This window comes from Myotis daubentonii, chromosome 21 (genome assembly GCF_963259705.1).
Source record: "Myotis daubentonii chromosome 21, mMyoDau2.1, whole genome shotgun sequence".
Taxonomy (NCBI): domain Eukaryota; kingdom Metazoa; phylum Chordata; class Mammalia; order Chiroptera; family Vespertilionidae; genus Myotis; species Myotis daubentonii.
In genome coordinates this window covers 9886863-9904149 of record NC_081860.1, presented here as the reverse complement: position 1 = coordinate 9904149, position 17287 = coordinate 9886863, and the positions used below count along the sequence as shown (strand labels likewise).

The 17287-nt window shown below is 46.9% G+C and overlaps 1 protein-coding gene across 1 annotated transcript in view; it reads right to left on the bottom strand.

Moving 5' to 3' along the window:
* The window catches only part of CRTC3 (CREB regulated transcription coactivator 3), a 100542-nt gene extending 84541 nt beyond the window's left edge, over positions 1–16001 (bottom strand). Inside the window, exons 1-2 of the mRNA XM_059678102.1 lie at positions 15665–16001; positions 5527–5625 (exon numbers count right to left, since the gene is read on the bottom strand). Coding sequence (XP_059534085.1) covers positions 5527–5625; positions 15665–15796 — 231 coding nt within the window. The 5' untranslated portion in view covers positions 15797–16001. The remainder of the gene's footprint in view (positions 1–5526; positions 5626–15664) is intronic.
* Positions 16002–17287: the final 1286 nt, after the last annotated feature.

Sequence of the window (17287 nt, the reverse complement as noted above, 5' to 3'; positions counted from 1 at the left end):
ACCAGGAGAGACAGCCCAGCCCTCAGAGAAGGAGGCAATGCCCACTTCCTCCTCTCTGCCTTCGATGTCCATAAGCCAGGCCCTGCCTAGAGATACGAGGGCTATGACCCGAGCCGTCCTTGGCTGATGGCCTACCCCTTGCTCAGGATTATCAGAAGGCAGCCTGAAAAGCTGGCTTTTACTCATCTGATTAAGTCTGTGTTCACTGATAAGGCCAATGGGTTACAGGAAAAGAATGTGCTTTTGATCCCCCATGAGGATGGGAAATTGGTCTTTAACCAATATTAAAATAGTACTATGCTTAGCAACTAATGTTGTAGTACAGATCAAATAAAATAACAGATGTGAAAGCATTTTTGTAAGCTCCCAAGTGACCCAACATGTAAAAGGAAGAGAACTGTGTTTACATAAATAATTATAAGCAACTTAACTTGGATCAAGCTCTCTGCTTCTGTACCATGTTCATGGATTAGAACAGCGGTAGCCAACCGGTGGTCCTCACCACTGGTGGTCCATGAGGTCCGAGAGGTTGGCGACCACTGGATTAGAAGACTCAGTATTATTAAGATATCAATTCTATCCAACCTGTTCTACAGATTCAATGTGATCCACTTAAAATCCTAGCAGACTCTTTTGTAGAAATTAATAAGCTAATTCGAAAATGTTATGGACAAGCCAAGAAACTAAAACAAGCAGGACAACTCTGAAAAAGAAGCAAGTTGGAGTATTCCCAGTGCCTGATGCCCAGCCTTCCGATAAAGGTACAGCCATCGAGACAGCATGGTGTTAGCAAGATGACAGACACAGAGACCAATGGAGCAGGAGACACAGTCAGGAAGTAGACCCACACTTACATGGTCAAGTGATTTTCAACAAAACTGTCAAGGCCATTCAATAAGGAAAGAAAAGCCTTCTCAACAAATGGCGCTGGAACAAGTCAACACCCTATGCAAAAAGAGTGATCCTCAATCCATTACTCTGTCCCACATTTTAAAAAATTGACTTGAGCCCTGACCAGTTTGGCTCAGTGGAGAGAGCGTCGGCCTGCGGACTCAAGGGTCCCAGGTTCGATTCCGGTCAAGGGCATGTATCTTGGTTGCGGGCACATCCCCAGTAGGGGGCGTGCAGGAGGCAGCTGATCGATGTTTCTCTCTCATCGATGTTTCTAACTTTCTATCCCTCACCCTTCCTCTCTGTAAAAAAAAAAAAAAATCAATAAAATATACTTTTTTAAAAAAATTGACTTGAAATTTAAGTTTAAAACCTAAAACTACAAAACTTTTAGGAGAACACATAGGAAAAACAACTTTTTGACCCCAAGTTAAGCAAGGAATTCTTAGAAAAGACGCAAAAGGCACAAGCCCTAGAAGAACAATGATAAATTAGACTTCATCAAAATTAAAACCATCTGCTCTGTAAGACTTTTGTTAAGAACATGAAAAGACAAGCCACAGACTGATAGAAAATATTTGCTAAGTACATATCAGATAGAGAAATGGCATCCAAAGTATATAAAGAATTCTCATGAGAAAATGAACAACTCAATTTAAAAACTGGACAAAAGATTTGAAGAGACACTTCACCAAAGAAGATGCACAAATGGCAAAGCAGCACATAAAAAGGTGCTCAACGCTATTAGTCATTAAGAAAATGCAAATTGCCCAGCCGGGTGTAGCTCAGCGGTTGAGCATCGACCCAGGAACCAAGAGGTCACGGGTTCAATTCCTGGCCAGGGCGTATGCCCAGGTTGCGGGCTCGATCCCCAGTGGGGGGCATGCAGGAGGCAGCCAATCAATGATTTTCTCTCATCACTGATGTTTCTGTCTCTCTTTCCCTCTCCCTTCCTCTCTGACATCAATAAAAATATATTTTTTTAAAAAAGAAAATGCAAATTAAAACCACAATGCATTAGAATGACCAACATTTTTAAAAATGAAATACCACCATCTCACACCCATTAGGATGACTACTATTAAAAAAAAAAATTCCACTCTGGCCCGTTTGGCTCAGTGGATAGAGCACTGGCCTACGAACTGAAAGTTCTCAGGTTTGATTCCGGTCAAGGGTACATGCCCGGGTTGTGGGCTTGATCCTCAGTGGGGGACTTGCAGGAGGCAGCCGACCCAAGATTTTCTCTCATCATGGATGTTTCTATCTCTCTCTCCCTCTTTCTTTCTCTCTGAAACCAATAAAAAAAAATATTTTTAAATCCCATAAAATAACGAGTGTTGGGGAGGATGTGGAAAAATTGGAACTCTTGCACACTGTTGGTGAAACTGTAAAATGGTATGGCAACTGTGGAAAACAGTGTGGGAGTTCCTCAAAAAATTAAAAATAGAATTCATACAATCTAGAGCAACCCCACTTCTGGGTATCCACACAAAAGAATTGAAATCATGTTCTGGGAGAGATATTTGCACTCCCACGTACACGGCAGCATTATTCACAATAACCGAGCGGTGGAAGCGACCCAAATGCCCATCAGTGGATGAATGGATACACAAAATGTGGTTTATACATACACTGGAGTATTATTCAGCCTTAAAAAGGACGGGAATCCTGTCACATGCTACAGTACAGACAACCCTTAAGGACATTAGCTAAGTGAAACAGCCAGTCAGAAAAAGGTAAGTATGCATGATTTCACTTCCATGAGGTGCCCAGAGTAGCGAATTCACAAAGACAGAAAAACAGAATGGTGGTTGCCAGAGGCTTGGAATGGGAATGGGGACTTGTTATTAAATGGATAGAGAGCTTCAGTTCCATGGCATAAAAAAGTTCTGGAGATTGGTGTGCAACAATGTGAATATACGTTGTTGTTTTTAATTAATTTGAGAGAGAAACACTGATTTCTTGTTCCACTTATTTATGCATTCATTGGTTGATTCTTGTATGTGCCCTGACCAGGATTGAAACCACATGACGATGCTCTAACCAACCGAGCTACTGGGCCAGGATTTGTGCTGTGTCTTGATTGTGGGGCTGATTATTCCACACAGAACTGTGGAACTAAAAAAGGCCAATTGTACTGTATGTAAATTAAACCTAAAAAAATGTTTACTTAAAAATAATCACTACTTCTGGGATTCCCTTTATTCCTCAGTTTGTCAAGAATCCTAGAAAGAGGATTTATTATCAAAATAATATTTATAGGTTACAACCCATAGAATAAAATAAGAAACCCAAAAACTATATAGAGCCGTTAATAATGTATATATTAAAAGTTTGATGAAAATCAAAATAAAGTATCTTCTCACAAAACATCATTTAATTACAAAGAAGAAGCATAACCTTAAAATGGAGAGAAGCCTGACAGATACCACTCTAATTGAATATGGGGTTTTTTTTTAGAGAGAGAGGAAGGGAGTTGGAGAAAGATTGGCTGCCTCCTGCATGGCCCTACTGTGGATCAAGCCCGTAACCCAGGCATGCGCCCTGGCCGGAGTCAAACCAGCTACCTTTTGGTGCATAGGACATTCAACCAACTGAGCCACGCTGGCCAGGGCCACCCCCTAATTATAATGAACACCATTAGTAACAGGACAAATGACAATCACTCACTTAATGGGATACAAGGACATCACTTCTGTGCTACGCCTGTCAAAGATGCATCATCTGAATCTATTCACAGCAAACATCAGACAAACCCCAACTAAGGGATATTCTTCAAAAGTGGCAAGGCCACAAAGGTCAAAAATAAATTGTTTCATGTCAAAATAAAAGACTGAAAAGCTGTTCCAGACGGAAGGCGACGACAGACAACAAGTAAGTACAAGAGATTTTGAACTAGACCCTTTTTGCTACAGAAGACAGTAATGGAAGATTTGATAAAACTTAAATGGGGTTTGAGGGTCCGGTGGCAACAATTATTGCTGCTCATTTCCTGATTTTAATGGCTCTATTTTGGTTTTATGTAGGACAATGTCCTTGCTTGTGGGAAATATTTTGGGGTGATACAGCATGAGGTCAGCAACTTATTATCAAAGTAGGAAAATTATCTGTATGGAACTTCCAACTTTTCTGTAAGTTTGTGATTGTTTCAGAGTAAAAAAAAAAAAAAGTATTCAAGAAAGAATCCTGGGACAGTCAAGGGCTGTCACATCATCCCATACCCCAATGCAACAGGAGAGGGACCTGACAATGAAATCTGTATTCCTCCAAAATTGACAATAAAGTGCCACAGATTTGGGACCTCAAAAACATCTGCCCTTGACAATGCTTTATTTTTTGAAGCATGAAATCCAGCCCAGCACAGAGACCTGTGTTATTCGGATACGGAATGATCCAATAGGCCAGCAGACAAGAGGTTTGATCTATAGAAGCAGACCGCTAGCAGCGGCAGTATTAAAGTGAGATGCCAATGTATATTAAAGTCGAGATCTCAGTGGAATAGGTACAGATCTGTTCATACTGCACTTTTTATAATCACCGCTATATTTCAGAATTCCTATTAGCACTCTTAAACGGAAGTCTCCAATTTAAATAATACTTCTGCACTTTGGCACATCATCCAACAAGTGAACCCAGTTTTCACAAGAAAGGAAGACTACTTTTAAAATGGAGAGACATCCAGCCCTGGCTTGTTTGGCTCAGTGGATAGAATGTCTTTGGACTGAAGGGTCGCAGGTTCAATTTCGGTCAAGGGCACATGCCCTGGTTATGGGCTCGATCCCCAGTAAGGGCAGTGCAGGAGGCAGCCAATCAATGCTTCTCTCTCATCATTGATGTTTCCACCTCTCTCTCCCTCTCCCTTCCTCTCTAAAATCAATAAAAATATATTTTAAAATAATAATAATAATAAATAAAATACACACTAGATTTCAAAGACTTAACAGGAAAAATAGAAAATGTGAAATATTTCATTAATGTTTTTATATTGAGTATATGTTGAAATGATATTTTGAATATATTGTGTTAAATAATCTATATATGTAAAAGCCTAAGTGACTGTTATGACCAGACAACCAGATGACCAGCTAGTAGCTATGTCACACACTGACCACCAGGGGCAGACGCTCAATGCAGGAACTGCCCTCTGGTGGTCAGTGCACTCCCACAGCCAACTTCCTACAGCCAGCCAACCTCCCGCGGTCCCTCCCCCCGCCGGCCAGCCGGCCCAATCAGCTCAAATCGGGGACTGGGTGAGACTGCCCTGATGGTCCCTGATCGCAGGCCAGGACAAGGGACCCCACCTGTGCACAAATTCATGCACCAGGCCTCTAGCTATTTAAATAATTTAAATAAATTTTAATCCACTTGTTGTTTTTAATGTGGCTACTGAAAAAACTTAAATCACATATATGGCTCAAATTATATTTCCACTGAACAGTACTGCCTTAGGCCATTTGTGAAATCACACACTGTTACGCTGCAGGAACCAGGGAAGAGAATAATGATGGACTTCCCAGAAAAACACTGAACTAGATCTAGGACAGGTTTACCCTTCAAGATCTGATCTTTTTAAGGATAATCTCTGCCTATCTTTTTACAGTCCACGCGGCCTGCAGAAGCAAATATCCAGGGTACCTGGAACTCCGATGTGCTGCTCCGCAGCTGGCTCACGTTGGGTAAGGACCCGCCATGGTACTGTGTCAGGCGCAGTTGCTGAAGCTTCTGAAACTGAACCTGGAAACAAAGAGATTTCAAAAACTTTCAGACACACACACAAAAAATAGAGAGAAAAAAACCCAACTTTGAGACCTGACAGCAAAGGTCTCAAGAAAGCACCCAAGTGTGGTGTTTTGTAGAGAAATGGTTCAAGAGTGGGAAGTCTTGGTTTCAATTTCTTCTCTACTCAAAACTGTTAGGTTTCCGGTGCTTTGTGGCTTTTTATTTCTCTATTTTTGGAAAGAATTTACCCATGTTCCACATGTCCTGGGTGCCATGACAGTCCTCTTAACAAGACCTTTGAGTGTGTATGTGTAGGCAAGCAGGCACAATCTTTAATAATGACAAGGAATTTCTTTTTTTTTTTTTAATTTATTGATTTCAGAAAGAGAGAGGGAGAGAGATAGAAACATCAATGATGAGAGAGAATCATTGATCGGCTGCCTCCTGCACACCCCCTACTGGGGATCGAGCCCGCAACTTGGGCATGTGCCCTTGGCCGGAATCGAACCTGGGACCCTTTAGTCCACAAGCCGACACTCTATCCACTGAGCCAAGCCGGCTAGGGCAGGGAATTTCATGAAGAAAAACTAAGCCACTGTCTAGGAGTCTGCGACATTAGCTGTCCTCCCGTCTCCATGTTCTTCTCCAGTCATTCACCTTTATGTGTAAAGACTGCAATCATAACACAGGTACACTCTTAAGCCTTTTCTAGATTACATAATCATATTTCATGGCACCATAACACTTCTTCTGAATCATTTCCATAGGACACATTCCAAAGAGTGATTACTAAGTGTCTCTGGGTATGGGCCTTTTAACGGCTCTCAACACATACTGCCAAAATGTTTTCCCAAAAGGTATACCCATGTACATATGAGGGAACAGTTTCACCAAAAACCTCGCCAACATTGGATAAGACCGTGAATTGGGGTAAGAAAAGAGGCCGACTGAACAGGTACAAGATGGCATACCACTGTTTCAACATGCCTTCTCCTGCCAGCTCTCCCTTGCTTCGTTTTTCAAAAGGCAATAAACCGGTTGCCGTTCTTGTAAACCCCAAAGTGGTCCAATTTGGTTTTTAAGAGTTCTCTTTCCAAAATAATAAATGACCTCTGCGGTTATATAACCCTTGGCACTTATGATTCATGTTGGGAGGAAAGGGTGGATGGGAGCCCTGAGACAGATTCTGACCCTTTCATTACTCTTTCTCTTTGTCTAATTAAAGAAACTACCAGATCTGAGTCTCCACTGCCCACTTCATCTCTAACCCTCGCCGCCACCACCCAGGGAGGCTGCGTTTAGACCTGGAGACCCAGACTTAGGGAAGTTCAGAGGCTTATGCAAGGTCATAAAGCTACAGGAAGCCGAGCTATGGAGGTCTAACTAAAAACCCTATTCTTTCTTTTCTTTTTTTTTTAAAATATATTTTTATTGATTTCAGAGAGGAAGGGAGAGGGAGAGAGAGACAGAAACATCGATGAGAGAGAATCACCGACCAGCTGCCTCCTGCACGCCCCGCACTGAGGACCGAGCCCGCAACCCAGACATGTGCCCCTGATGGGAATCGAACTCGGGACCCTTCAGTCTGCTGGCCGACACTCTATCCACTGAGCCGAACCGGCTAGGGCAGTGGTCGGCAAACTCATTAGTCAACAGAGCCAAATATCAACAGTACAACGATTGAAATTTCGTTTTGAGAGCCAAATTTTTTAAACTTAAATTATACAGGTAGATACATTGTTATTAACTTAATTAGGGTACTCCTGAGGCTTAGGAAGAGCCACAGTCAAGGGGCCAAAGAGCCGCCTGTGGCTCCCGAGCCGCAGTTTGCCGACCACAGGGCTAGGGCAACCCATATTCTTTCTTATTTCTGCCATATTCTTTTCTTTTCTTTTTTTTTTTTTTTTTCATTTCTCTCTCAATGACCACACTGCTTACAAGCTTAGAGAAAAGTGAAGTTTGGTTAACCAAAAACATTGCTGAGCCCATAAAGCCCTCTGATTTTTTGTTTTTCCATTTATTATGAAAAGTTTCAAATATAGGCAAAATAGACATAAGCATGATGAAATCCCATCTAGCCATCTTCCAGCTTCAACAATGTTCCCAACTTATGTCTAATCTTGATCCATCTTTACCTCCTCCACTGCCCACAGCAGTCCACTAAGAGAAATCCCGGTAATCATATTCCATATTTCAACAGGCCTCTCCAGAAGATAAGGACTTGTATCTATTTGGAAGTTTTAAACCCTTTGGCAGGCTTACTTTCCTTAAGTTCTGTTTGACCTACAGAATTTTATTTCTCAAACATACTTGCCTGGGAGACGGTTATGACCTATTAACCAAAACCCAGATCTGAGAGTCAAATGAGAGGAAGAGGACATGGTGAGCTTTCCCATCGATCAGCTGAGTTATAAGAATAAAGTCTCAGCTTTTGATCTTAACATTCTCAAAGCTCTTACCAGAAGCATTTGACTGCTCTGTCCTTGAAATTCTCTAGACAGAATTCTCACCCTTCTTGATCTAGAGCCTTTGATTCCTTCTTCCATCAATCCATCCATTTGTTCACTTACATACAAACTTTTTAAAAATATATATATTTTGCCTTAGTTGGTTTGGCTCAGTGGATAAAGTGTCTGCCGGCGGACTGAAGGGTCCCAGGTTCGATTCCAGTCAAGGGCACACGCCCGGGTTGCACGTTTGATCCCCAATAGGAGACATGCAGGAGGCAGCCAATCAATGATTCTCTCTCATCATTGATGTTTTTATCTCTCTCTTCCTCCCTGAAATCAATAAAATATATGTGTGTGTGTGTGTGTGTGTGTGTGTGTGTGTGTGTTTAAATATATATTGTTACTGATTTCAGAGAGGGAGAGAGAGAGAAACATCAATGATGAGAAAGAATCATGGACTGACTGCCTCCTGCACATCCCTCACTGGGAATCGAGCCTGCAACCTGGGCATGTGCCCTGATGGGGAATCGAACCATGGTCTCCTGGTTCATAGGTCGATGCTCAACCACTGAGCCACGCCGTGTGTCAGGTGCTGTGCCAGGCACTGGCCTATGAATCTGACTATGTACCAAAGTGCCTGCCTTCAGAGTTCTCACAAAGGCTTCCACTCTTACCCCAAAGCCTTGACGCTTCAACCAAGCTAAGTTCTACATCTAGCTAGACCTCTGCCGCCTGCTGAGCTGAAGACCCGCTCACAGTCTCCCTCATCTGCTCCCCCTCCCAAAGCGCCTATTTCTAGGGCCTTCAGGGGCCGCTGCACTAGCTGGAAAGAGCTCTGGACTTGGAATTAGAGGACCTGACTGTGTAACCTGGAGCTACCATGCGGCTGGGCCAATTACTCTGCTGTCTACTTCACAGAGACGCTGCAAGGATTAAAAGAAAGAAGAGGCAGGACAGTGGTATGCAAAATGTAAAGCTCTGGGCAGCTTCCCAAGGTATCATTATCGCTGATATTCTCAACTACCCCTGCGCCCTTGAGCAATTTTGGTATTTTCCTCTTTTGAGAGGTAGAACCATTGAACCAGAAAGAACCTTAGAGACTGTCTGAGACACTGTCCTGACAGCTCACCGATGATGCAAATGAGAACCAAAGAATGATTAGTCTGAAGCAGAGGTCACGGACTAGCAGGCCTAGAGAGTTCTGTTTGACCCACATGACTTTGAACCACTCAAAGTTCAAAATTTTAATTTTTGCCCGAGCCGGTTTGGCTCAGTGGATACAGTGTTGGCCTGTGGACCGAAAGGTCCCGGGTTCCATTCTGGTCAAGGGCACCTACCTCGGTTGCAGGCTCCTCCCTGGCCCAGGCCCTGGTCAGGGCGCTTGTAGAAAGCAACCAATCGATGTGTTTCTCTCACATCAATGTTTCTCTCTGCCTCTCCCTCTCTCTTCCACTCTCCCTAAAAATCAATGGAAAAATATCCTCAGGTGAGGATCTAAAAAATAAAATCTTAATTTTAAAAACTGGAAGACTGCATGAAAGTCGGGATTTCCAACTTCTCCCCAGAGATCAGACAATACTGAACTCATATTCTTGCAAGGCAAAATGCATGGAGCAGAGAAGTGACCACCCCATCCTCATTGTACCCTATTATTCCTCCACTGCAGCCTGAGACCAGCTACTATTTATCATCTCATTCCTGCTCCCTCCACTCATTTCCCTCACCGGCCTTACCCTATAACTAGGGTCAGCCACCTTTAGGCTATAGTCACACTTCAGTGGCATTTCCTTCATGGGCTATAAATTGAGATCCAACCTTCACTAATGCCTTTTTGAAAAAGTATCCTAATAGTCAACACAATCCCCAACAAAATCCCAGCAGGCCTTGCTACAGAAATTGACAAGATAATTCTAAAACGTATGGATGTGCGAACAACCTAGAATAGCCTAAGCAATTTTTTAAAAGAGCAAGGTTGGAGACCTCGAGTTGTTTCATTTCAAGACTCACTATAAAGCTACAGTAATCTAGGCAGTGCACTACTCTGGGGAAAAGAGATAGAGAAATCAACAGAACAGAAGAGAGAGCCCAAAAATAGACTCACACATAGATGGCCAGTTGATTTTTGACAAAAAGTGTCATAGCAAAAGGGAAAGTAAAGTGTCTTCAACAAATGCTTCTAAAGTAGTTAATATATAGACATTCAGTGTGACAGCCAGTTTCAAGCCCCAGCTCTACCACTTACCAGCCATGCAACCTTGCCTCTCAAGCCTTAACTTGCTCGTCTGCAAAATAAAGAACATTCTAGAAACGTATTCCATAGGGTCGTGAGGACTACATGAGATAAGGAATGTAAAGGGATCAGTACACTGCCTAGCAAAAGATAATGTTCAATTCTTAGCCCAAACCCAGTCTTTGTAGTCTCCTCCGTCTATTTTTAATCTAAAAATAATGTTTCTTACAAATATTCAAGCCTAATTAACGCTCTGGGTTGACGTGCCGAGTTTATCCTGTGGTTTCTCAATACTACAAGTTGTCCTTCAACGCTGAACTTCTGGAACAAGTTCCCAAGCCTGTCTCCATTTTTCTCCCATTCATTCCTCAATGCCTTACAACCTCCCTCGCAGCCAATGTAGTGGCTCTCACCAAGGTTACCGGTGACCTCTACGTGACTAGTAGACCAAAGGACATGTCCTTATCATGTCAGATCAAGTCAGCAGCACTGGGCTGGGCTTGTTGACATTCTCTCCTCTTAGCAATCACCCTCCTTGCTTTTCTGTCTAGTGGCTCTTCAGTCTTCTTTGCTGGCGCCTCCTCCTCATCCCCTTTAAATGGTGGAGCTCCTTGGGCTCCTCCTAGGCCCTTTTGCATCTCATTCTAAAGCAGGGGTCATGAACTCAAATGCCTATAGGTGCCAAGCATGGAAGATAACTCAGCGAAGTGGGCTGGAATCCCTGTGAGGAACACCATAGGGAGTGGTGGGGACTGTGGCAAAGTGAAGAACACACGCATGTCCTATCTAATAGTGGCAGCTACCATTCGGCTCCAGGTAACTGCTGCCATTTCTGCAAGGCAGCAGTGTTGTTAGATAAATCTCATTTTTCAAGAGGCCAAAGTCCATATTTTTTTTTTTGCATGCTGCTTTTCTTCCTTTCTTTCTTTCTTTTTATTGATTTCAAAGAGTAAGGGAGGAGAGATACAAACACCAATGATGAGAGAGAATCATTGATCAGCTGCCTCCTGCACGTCTCCCCACCGGGGACTGAACCCGCAACCTGGGTATGTGCCCTCACTGGGAACTGAACTGAGACCTCCTGGTTTATAGGTAGATACTAAACCACTGAGCCACACTAGCCGGGCCAGAGTCCATATTTTAATGTAAAATCTCAATATTCATTGTTGGCCCTAATTTTGAAAGAAACACACACACACACACACACACACACACACACACACACACACACACACATTTGGGCACCCCAACCAAATTAAAAACATGTCAGGCGGCCAAATTAGAACTTAGGCCGCCAATTTGCAAGATCTGTCCTAGAAATTCTTCCCCAGCAACTGAAGCTACTCTTGCAGCTACACACCAAAGATTCCCACGTTTATATCACCAGCCAGGACTTCCCTCCTGAGCCCCAGGACCACGTAGCTGGACCATCACTACTCACATGCCTCACAGGCACCTCCAACTCAGCATCTCTCTCTTTTTTTATTTTTTAAAATTTACTTTATTGATTTTTTGCAGCGAGGAAGGGAGAGGGATAGAGAGTTAGAAACATCGATGAGAGAGAAACATCGATCAGCTGCCTCCTGCACACTCCCTACTGGGGATGTGCCCGCAATCAAGGTACATGCCCTTGACCGGAATCGAACCTGGGACCCTTGAGTCCACAGGCTGATGCTCTATCCACTGAGCCAAACCGGTTAGGGCTCTCTCTCTTTTTTAAAAATATATTTTTATTGGTTTCAGAGAGAAAGGGAGAGAAAGAGAAAGAGACAGAGACAGAGACAGAGACAGAGAGAGAGAGAGAGAGAGAGAGAGAGAGAGAAACATCAATAATGAGAAAGAATCACTGATCAGCTGCCTCCTGCACACTCCCCACTGGGAACCGAGCCAGCCACCTAGGCATGTGCCCTGACAGGGAATCGAACCGTGACCTTCTGGCTCATGGGTTGACGTTCAACCACTGAGCAACACTGGCCGGGCATCAAACTCAGCATCTCTTGACACTGAGGAGTCTGCTCCCACCTTGCTCCAGCCAGTGCTCCCCCTCTTAATGGAGGGGACCCTAAAATGGCTCAAGTCTGAAAGCTGGGCTCATCCTCGAGTCCTCCCTCTCCCTCACCCGCCTCGTAAATTCACTAAGGCTGTCCTTTCAACCTCCTAAGTACCAATCTGTTCACCCCTCTGCCTCCCTGTTGCTACCATCCAGTCAATGCCACTTGCACACCTCCTAGAATAGTATCACAACCTCCAGTTTCTCTGCCACCTGCTCCTCGGTTCTATCCACCATTCTGGAGCTGGAGGCATTCTTTGAAAATGCAAAGCTCCCCTGGTTCTACCCCTTCAATGACTCTCCATTGTTCTTAGGATTAAGTCCTGAATCCTGTCTTTGGTTGTATCACAGCTATAAGCAAAGAACATTATTACAGGTTTATGTTTGAACACTTTTGAGTGACATCATCAAACTCACTTAAGTGAACACTGAAGATCTGTAAAAAATTTTGCCTTTAAAAAAGTCTGGCCCTAGCTGGTTTGGCAAAGTGGACAGAGCGTCGGACTGCAGACTGAAGGGTCCCAGGTTCAATTCCGGTCAAGGACATGCCCAGGTTGCGGGCTCGATCCCCAGTTGGGGGTGTGCAGGAGGCAGCCGATCAATGATTCTCACTCATCATTGATGTTTCTGTCTTACTCTCCCTCTCCCTTCCTCTCTGAAATCAATAAAAATATCTATATAATAAAAGCCTACGTGACCGTTACCATGGAACGACCAGTCACTATGATGCTTACTATCAGGGGGCAGACACTCAATGCAGGAGCTGCCCCTGGTGGTCAGTGCACTCCCACAGGGGGAGCACCACTCAGCCAGAAGCCGGGCTCACGGAGGTTGGCGAGTGCAGCGGCGGGAGCCTCTCCCACGTCCATGACAGCACTAAGGAGCAGGGAGCAGGCAGGCAGCAAGAAGCAAGGGGTCCCGGAATGCAAGAGGGTGCAGGCTGGGCTGAGGGACCGCCCCCACCCCCAGTGCATGAATTTCGTGCACCTGGCCTCTAGTATTAAAAACAAAAAACAAGTCTGTACCTTACTAATGGCTTCAGGGATGTTTTAAAGGGGAATCATGTATTGGGTGAGAAACTGAATCAACTCCAGCTACACAGACATAGAGAATGCATGTATCTGTACATACATAACTTATGTATCTAAACAACATAAAACGACACAGACCCCAGCATTAAATCCCCAGCTGCCACCCGTTCTCCTCAATGTGCTCTGAGCTTGTCATGCTCATCACTGAGTCCAACCAAGGTCACATGTAAATGCCTGTGGACACCAGGCAGGTAATAAAAGAATGAAGCGAGTCAGGGCATGAGAAAAAAAATTTCTGCCCTGGCCGGCTTGGCTCAGTGGATAGAGCGTCAGCCTGCGGACTGAAGGGTCCCAGGTTCGATTCGGGCCAAGGGCACATACCTGGGTTGCGGGCTCGATCCCCAGTGGGGGGCATGCAGGAGGCAGCCAATCAATGATTCTCTCTCATCATTGATGTTTCTATATCTCTCTCCTCCCTTCCTCTTTGAAATCAATAAAGAAATATATATATTTTTTAATTTTTCTTGAAATCCTCAGCCTACTTTTATCCATATATTTCTGAGTGTGATAGAAATCTAAATATAAGAATATTTCAGCCGAAACCGGTTTGGCTCAGTGGATAGAGTGTCGGCCTGCGGACTGAAGGGACCCAGGTTCGATTCCGGTCAAGGGCATGTACCTGGGTTGCGGGCACATCCCCAGTGGGAGATGTGCAGGAGGCAGCTGTTCGATGTTTCTCTCTCATCGATGTTTCTGACTCTATCTCTCTCCCTTCCTCTCTGTAAAAAATCAATAATAATAAAAAAAGAATATTTCACTTTTCCCCTAACTTCACTAAAAGGAAGCACTATCAAAAATATGATAAATGGCACCTGACCCGTGTGGTTCGGTGGTGAGTGTGGACCACTGAACCAAGAGGTCACGGTTCAATTCCTGGTCAGGGCACATGCCCAGGTTGCAGACGATTCCCAGTGTGGGGAGTGCAGGAGGCAGCCCATCAATGATTCTCTCTCATCACTGATGTTTCTATCTCTTTCTCCCTCTCCTTTCCTCTCTCTCTCTAAAATCAATAAAAATATTTTTTTAAAATGTTAACTGTCAAGTGACACACCTCGCCTCCATGGGGGATCACAACAGGGAGTGGTGTGAACTGTGGCCAATTAAGAGAACTCGCGCCCCATCCGCCCCATCCGAGGGGGCAGCCACCCAGCTCCAGCCAAGAGCTGTCATAGGGGAATTCAGGGGGAATGTCTCCCATTTTAAATGTATATATAATACTATTATCATATCTGTATTTATACTTAAAGAATCATTTTATATAGGGAAATACATAAATATTTTATATAGAAATGCACAAATCCACTTTCTGGGGGGAAACGTTGTTTTTCTGCGAAGATCTCCCAATTAAAACATTCCGGCGACAGATTCAGGAAGTTTTTCCCCAACTCTGTGCTGATCAAAAAAAAAAAAGGCGACTGCAGCTCCGTGAGCTGGACCACGCACGGGTTCCCAGCTCCGCACGCAGCCCGCCTTCAGGCCGCCTCCCCGCCCCAGCATCTGCATCCTCCTCCACCCCCCGGGGGTCCCTCAAGGTCAGCATCGGGTCCCCCAGTCCCGCGCGGGCCCCGCCGCCGGGCTCTCCATCCTCCCCGGCCTCCCGCAGCGGTTGCTCAATCTCGCCGGGTGTTTTCCCGCTCGCGCCTCGCTCACTCCTCCGGGACCCCCCGGTCCCCGGCCACGCTGTGCACCTTGCCCGCCCGCGCGAAGCACCCGGGCTGAACCCACCAGGCCGGCCCATCGGGCACCTCCGAGGAGCGGGAGGGGGAAGGCGGTACCCAGACCCCCGGAGCCCGGCCCGGCCCCGAGCGCTCCCGAGGGCGGGGGGCGGGGGGGGGGGCGGACGATGACTCTCGGGCCCGCGCCCCGACGCCCCGCAGTCCCGGAGGGCTCGCCGGCGGCGGCCGCTCGGAGCGGAGAGGAGACGCACTGCGCGCCGCCGGGCAGTTTGCATTTCCTCCCGGGCACCGGCTCACCCTCCCCGGCAGGCCGCCCGCCTCGCCCGCGCGGTCCCGGCCCGTCTCCCCGCAAGCCCGGCCCCGCGACCTCCCACCTCCACGGCGCGCGGTGTCGGGAAGCGGGGAGGTGCCGAGGCCGCGGCCGCCGGCCCCGCTCCCGGGCGCCGCCCCGGCCCGACCCCGCCGCCGCCGCCGCCTCAGGCCCGCCACCTCCGACCCGCCGCGCGGGGCCCCCCGCGCCCGCCGCCGCCCCCGCCCGCACCGTCCCGGGCCCTCACCCGCGACAGGGTGAGGTCGGTCATGAGCTGCTCGAAGGCCCGCGTCTCCTCGGCCTGGCGCTGCGTGTGCAGCGCGATCTTCTCACTGAACTTCCGCGGGTTGGCGCTGCCGGAGCCCGGCGAAGAGGCCATAGCGCAGCCCGGCGCTGGCGGAGGGGAGACGGCGGGCGCGGGGCCCGCGGCTCGGCCCGCCCGTCGGTCCGTCCGTCCGCTGGCCGCCCAAGCCGCCGCCCGAGGGCCTTCCTCCGGCGCGACCCCGCAGAGGAGCCGCCGCGGCCCCAAAGCCAGCGAGCGGCCGGGAGCGCGCGAGGTCGGCCCCTGCGCGCTGGCCCCGCCCCTTCCCCGCCCCGCGCGGCCAGGCCCCGCCCCGTGTCTCCCGCTAAGCCCCGCCCCTGCGGCAGGCCACGCCCACCGACCTTAGAGGAACCCAGGCTTCCCCAGGCTACCGACCCCGCTGCGCGCTAACCCAGAGGAAACCCCCATCAGCAAAACACACGGACTCCACGTGCGGGAGAAGCTAGCCGACTATTTCACCGGAAACCCTGCAGTTTGGGGGCGGCCCGGCTTCTGTATTTACGTTACAATTTTAGAACGCTTTTAACACCCTTCTTCCCGAAAGTATGATGGTCTGCTTCATGGCGTGACTGCAGTTGGAGCAATTCTCTCCTTTCGGTCCCACACTGCGGGCCCTCCGGCTCCCAGCCCGCTCCCTCCTGCGATTCCTTTCGCTGACCGTCTGCTCAGGCCCACCCAAGTCAAAGTTACTTAATCCGGATCTTTTTTTAAAACCATCTCCTGATTTGCACGGACTTGCGACACCATCCCCGGCCCTGGTGCAACCTCTTCCCTCCTCAGCGCTGGCTCCTTTCTCTGGTTCTTTCCAAGCCTCCCTGTGGCCTCTGCAAACGCGGGCTCCAGCCAAGAGTCATCCTCACCTTTTAGAACCAGCCCGACGCCTCGAGAGTTCTTTTGCATTTCAGAAGCCACGCAGTGCAAGTGCTGATGTGCATCAAGATGTCCCGGGCCGCTCTGAAAGTGTGTCTGTTTTGCACCTCGGGAATAGCAGAGGCATGCCGCCCAGTGCAGAAAGTAATACTAACAACCCACGCCCTCCACCATCACGATGAAACATATCAAAACATTTTGCTTCACTTACTTGGTATTTAGTAAAGAAATACAAAATTAGAACAACTAAAGCCCCACCCTTCATCATTCTCCATCCTCCCTAGAGATAGTCACTGTGCTCAAGTGAGTGCAATTCAGTCCATTTCTCTTCATGTTTTTATACTTCTATTGCATCTGATGTATGGCCCTACCCACTGCGTATGGAATAACAATTTGTTTTGAAATGCCAATTTTTGTTTTTAAATCTTACAAAAATGACATGCTGAATAACCTTTTGCAGCTTTTAAAAATTTTTTTATTGATTTCAGCTGAAACCGGTTTGGCTCAGTGGATAGAGCGTGGGCTTGCGGACTGAAAGGTCCCAGGTTCAATTCCGGTCAAGGGCATGTACCTGGGTTGCGGGCACATCCCCAGGAGGAGATGTGCAGGAAGCAGCTGATCGATGTTTCTCTCTCTCATCGATGTTTCTAACTCTCTATCTCTCTCCCTTCCTCTCTG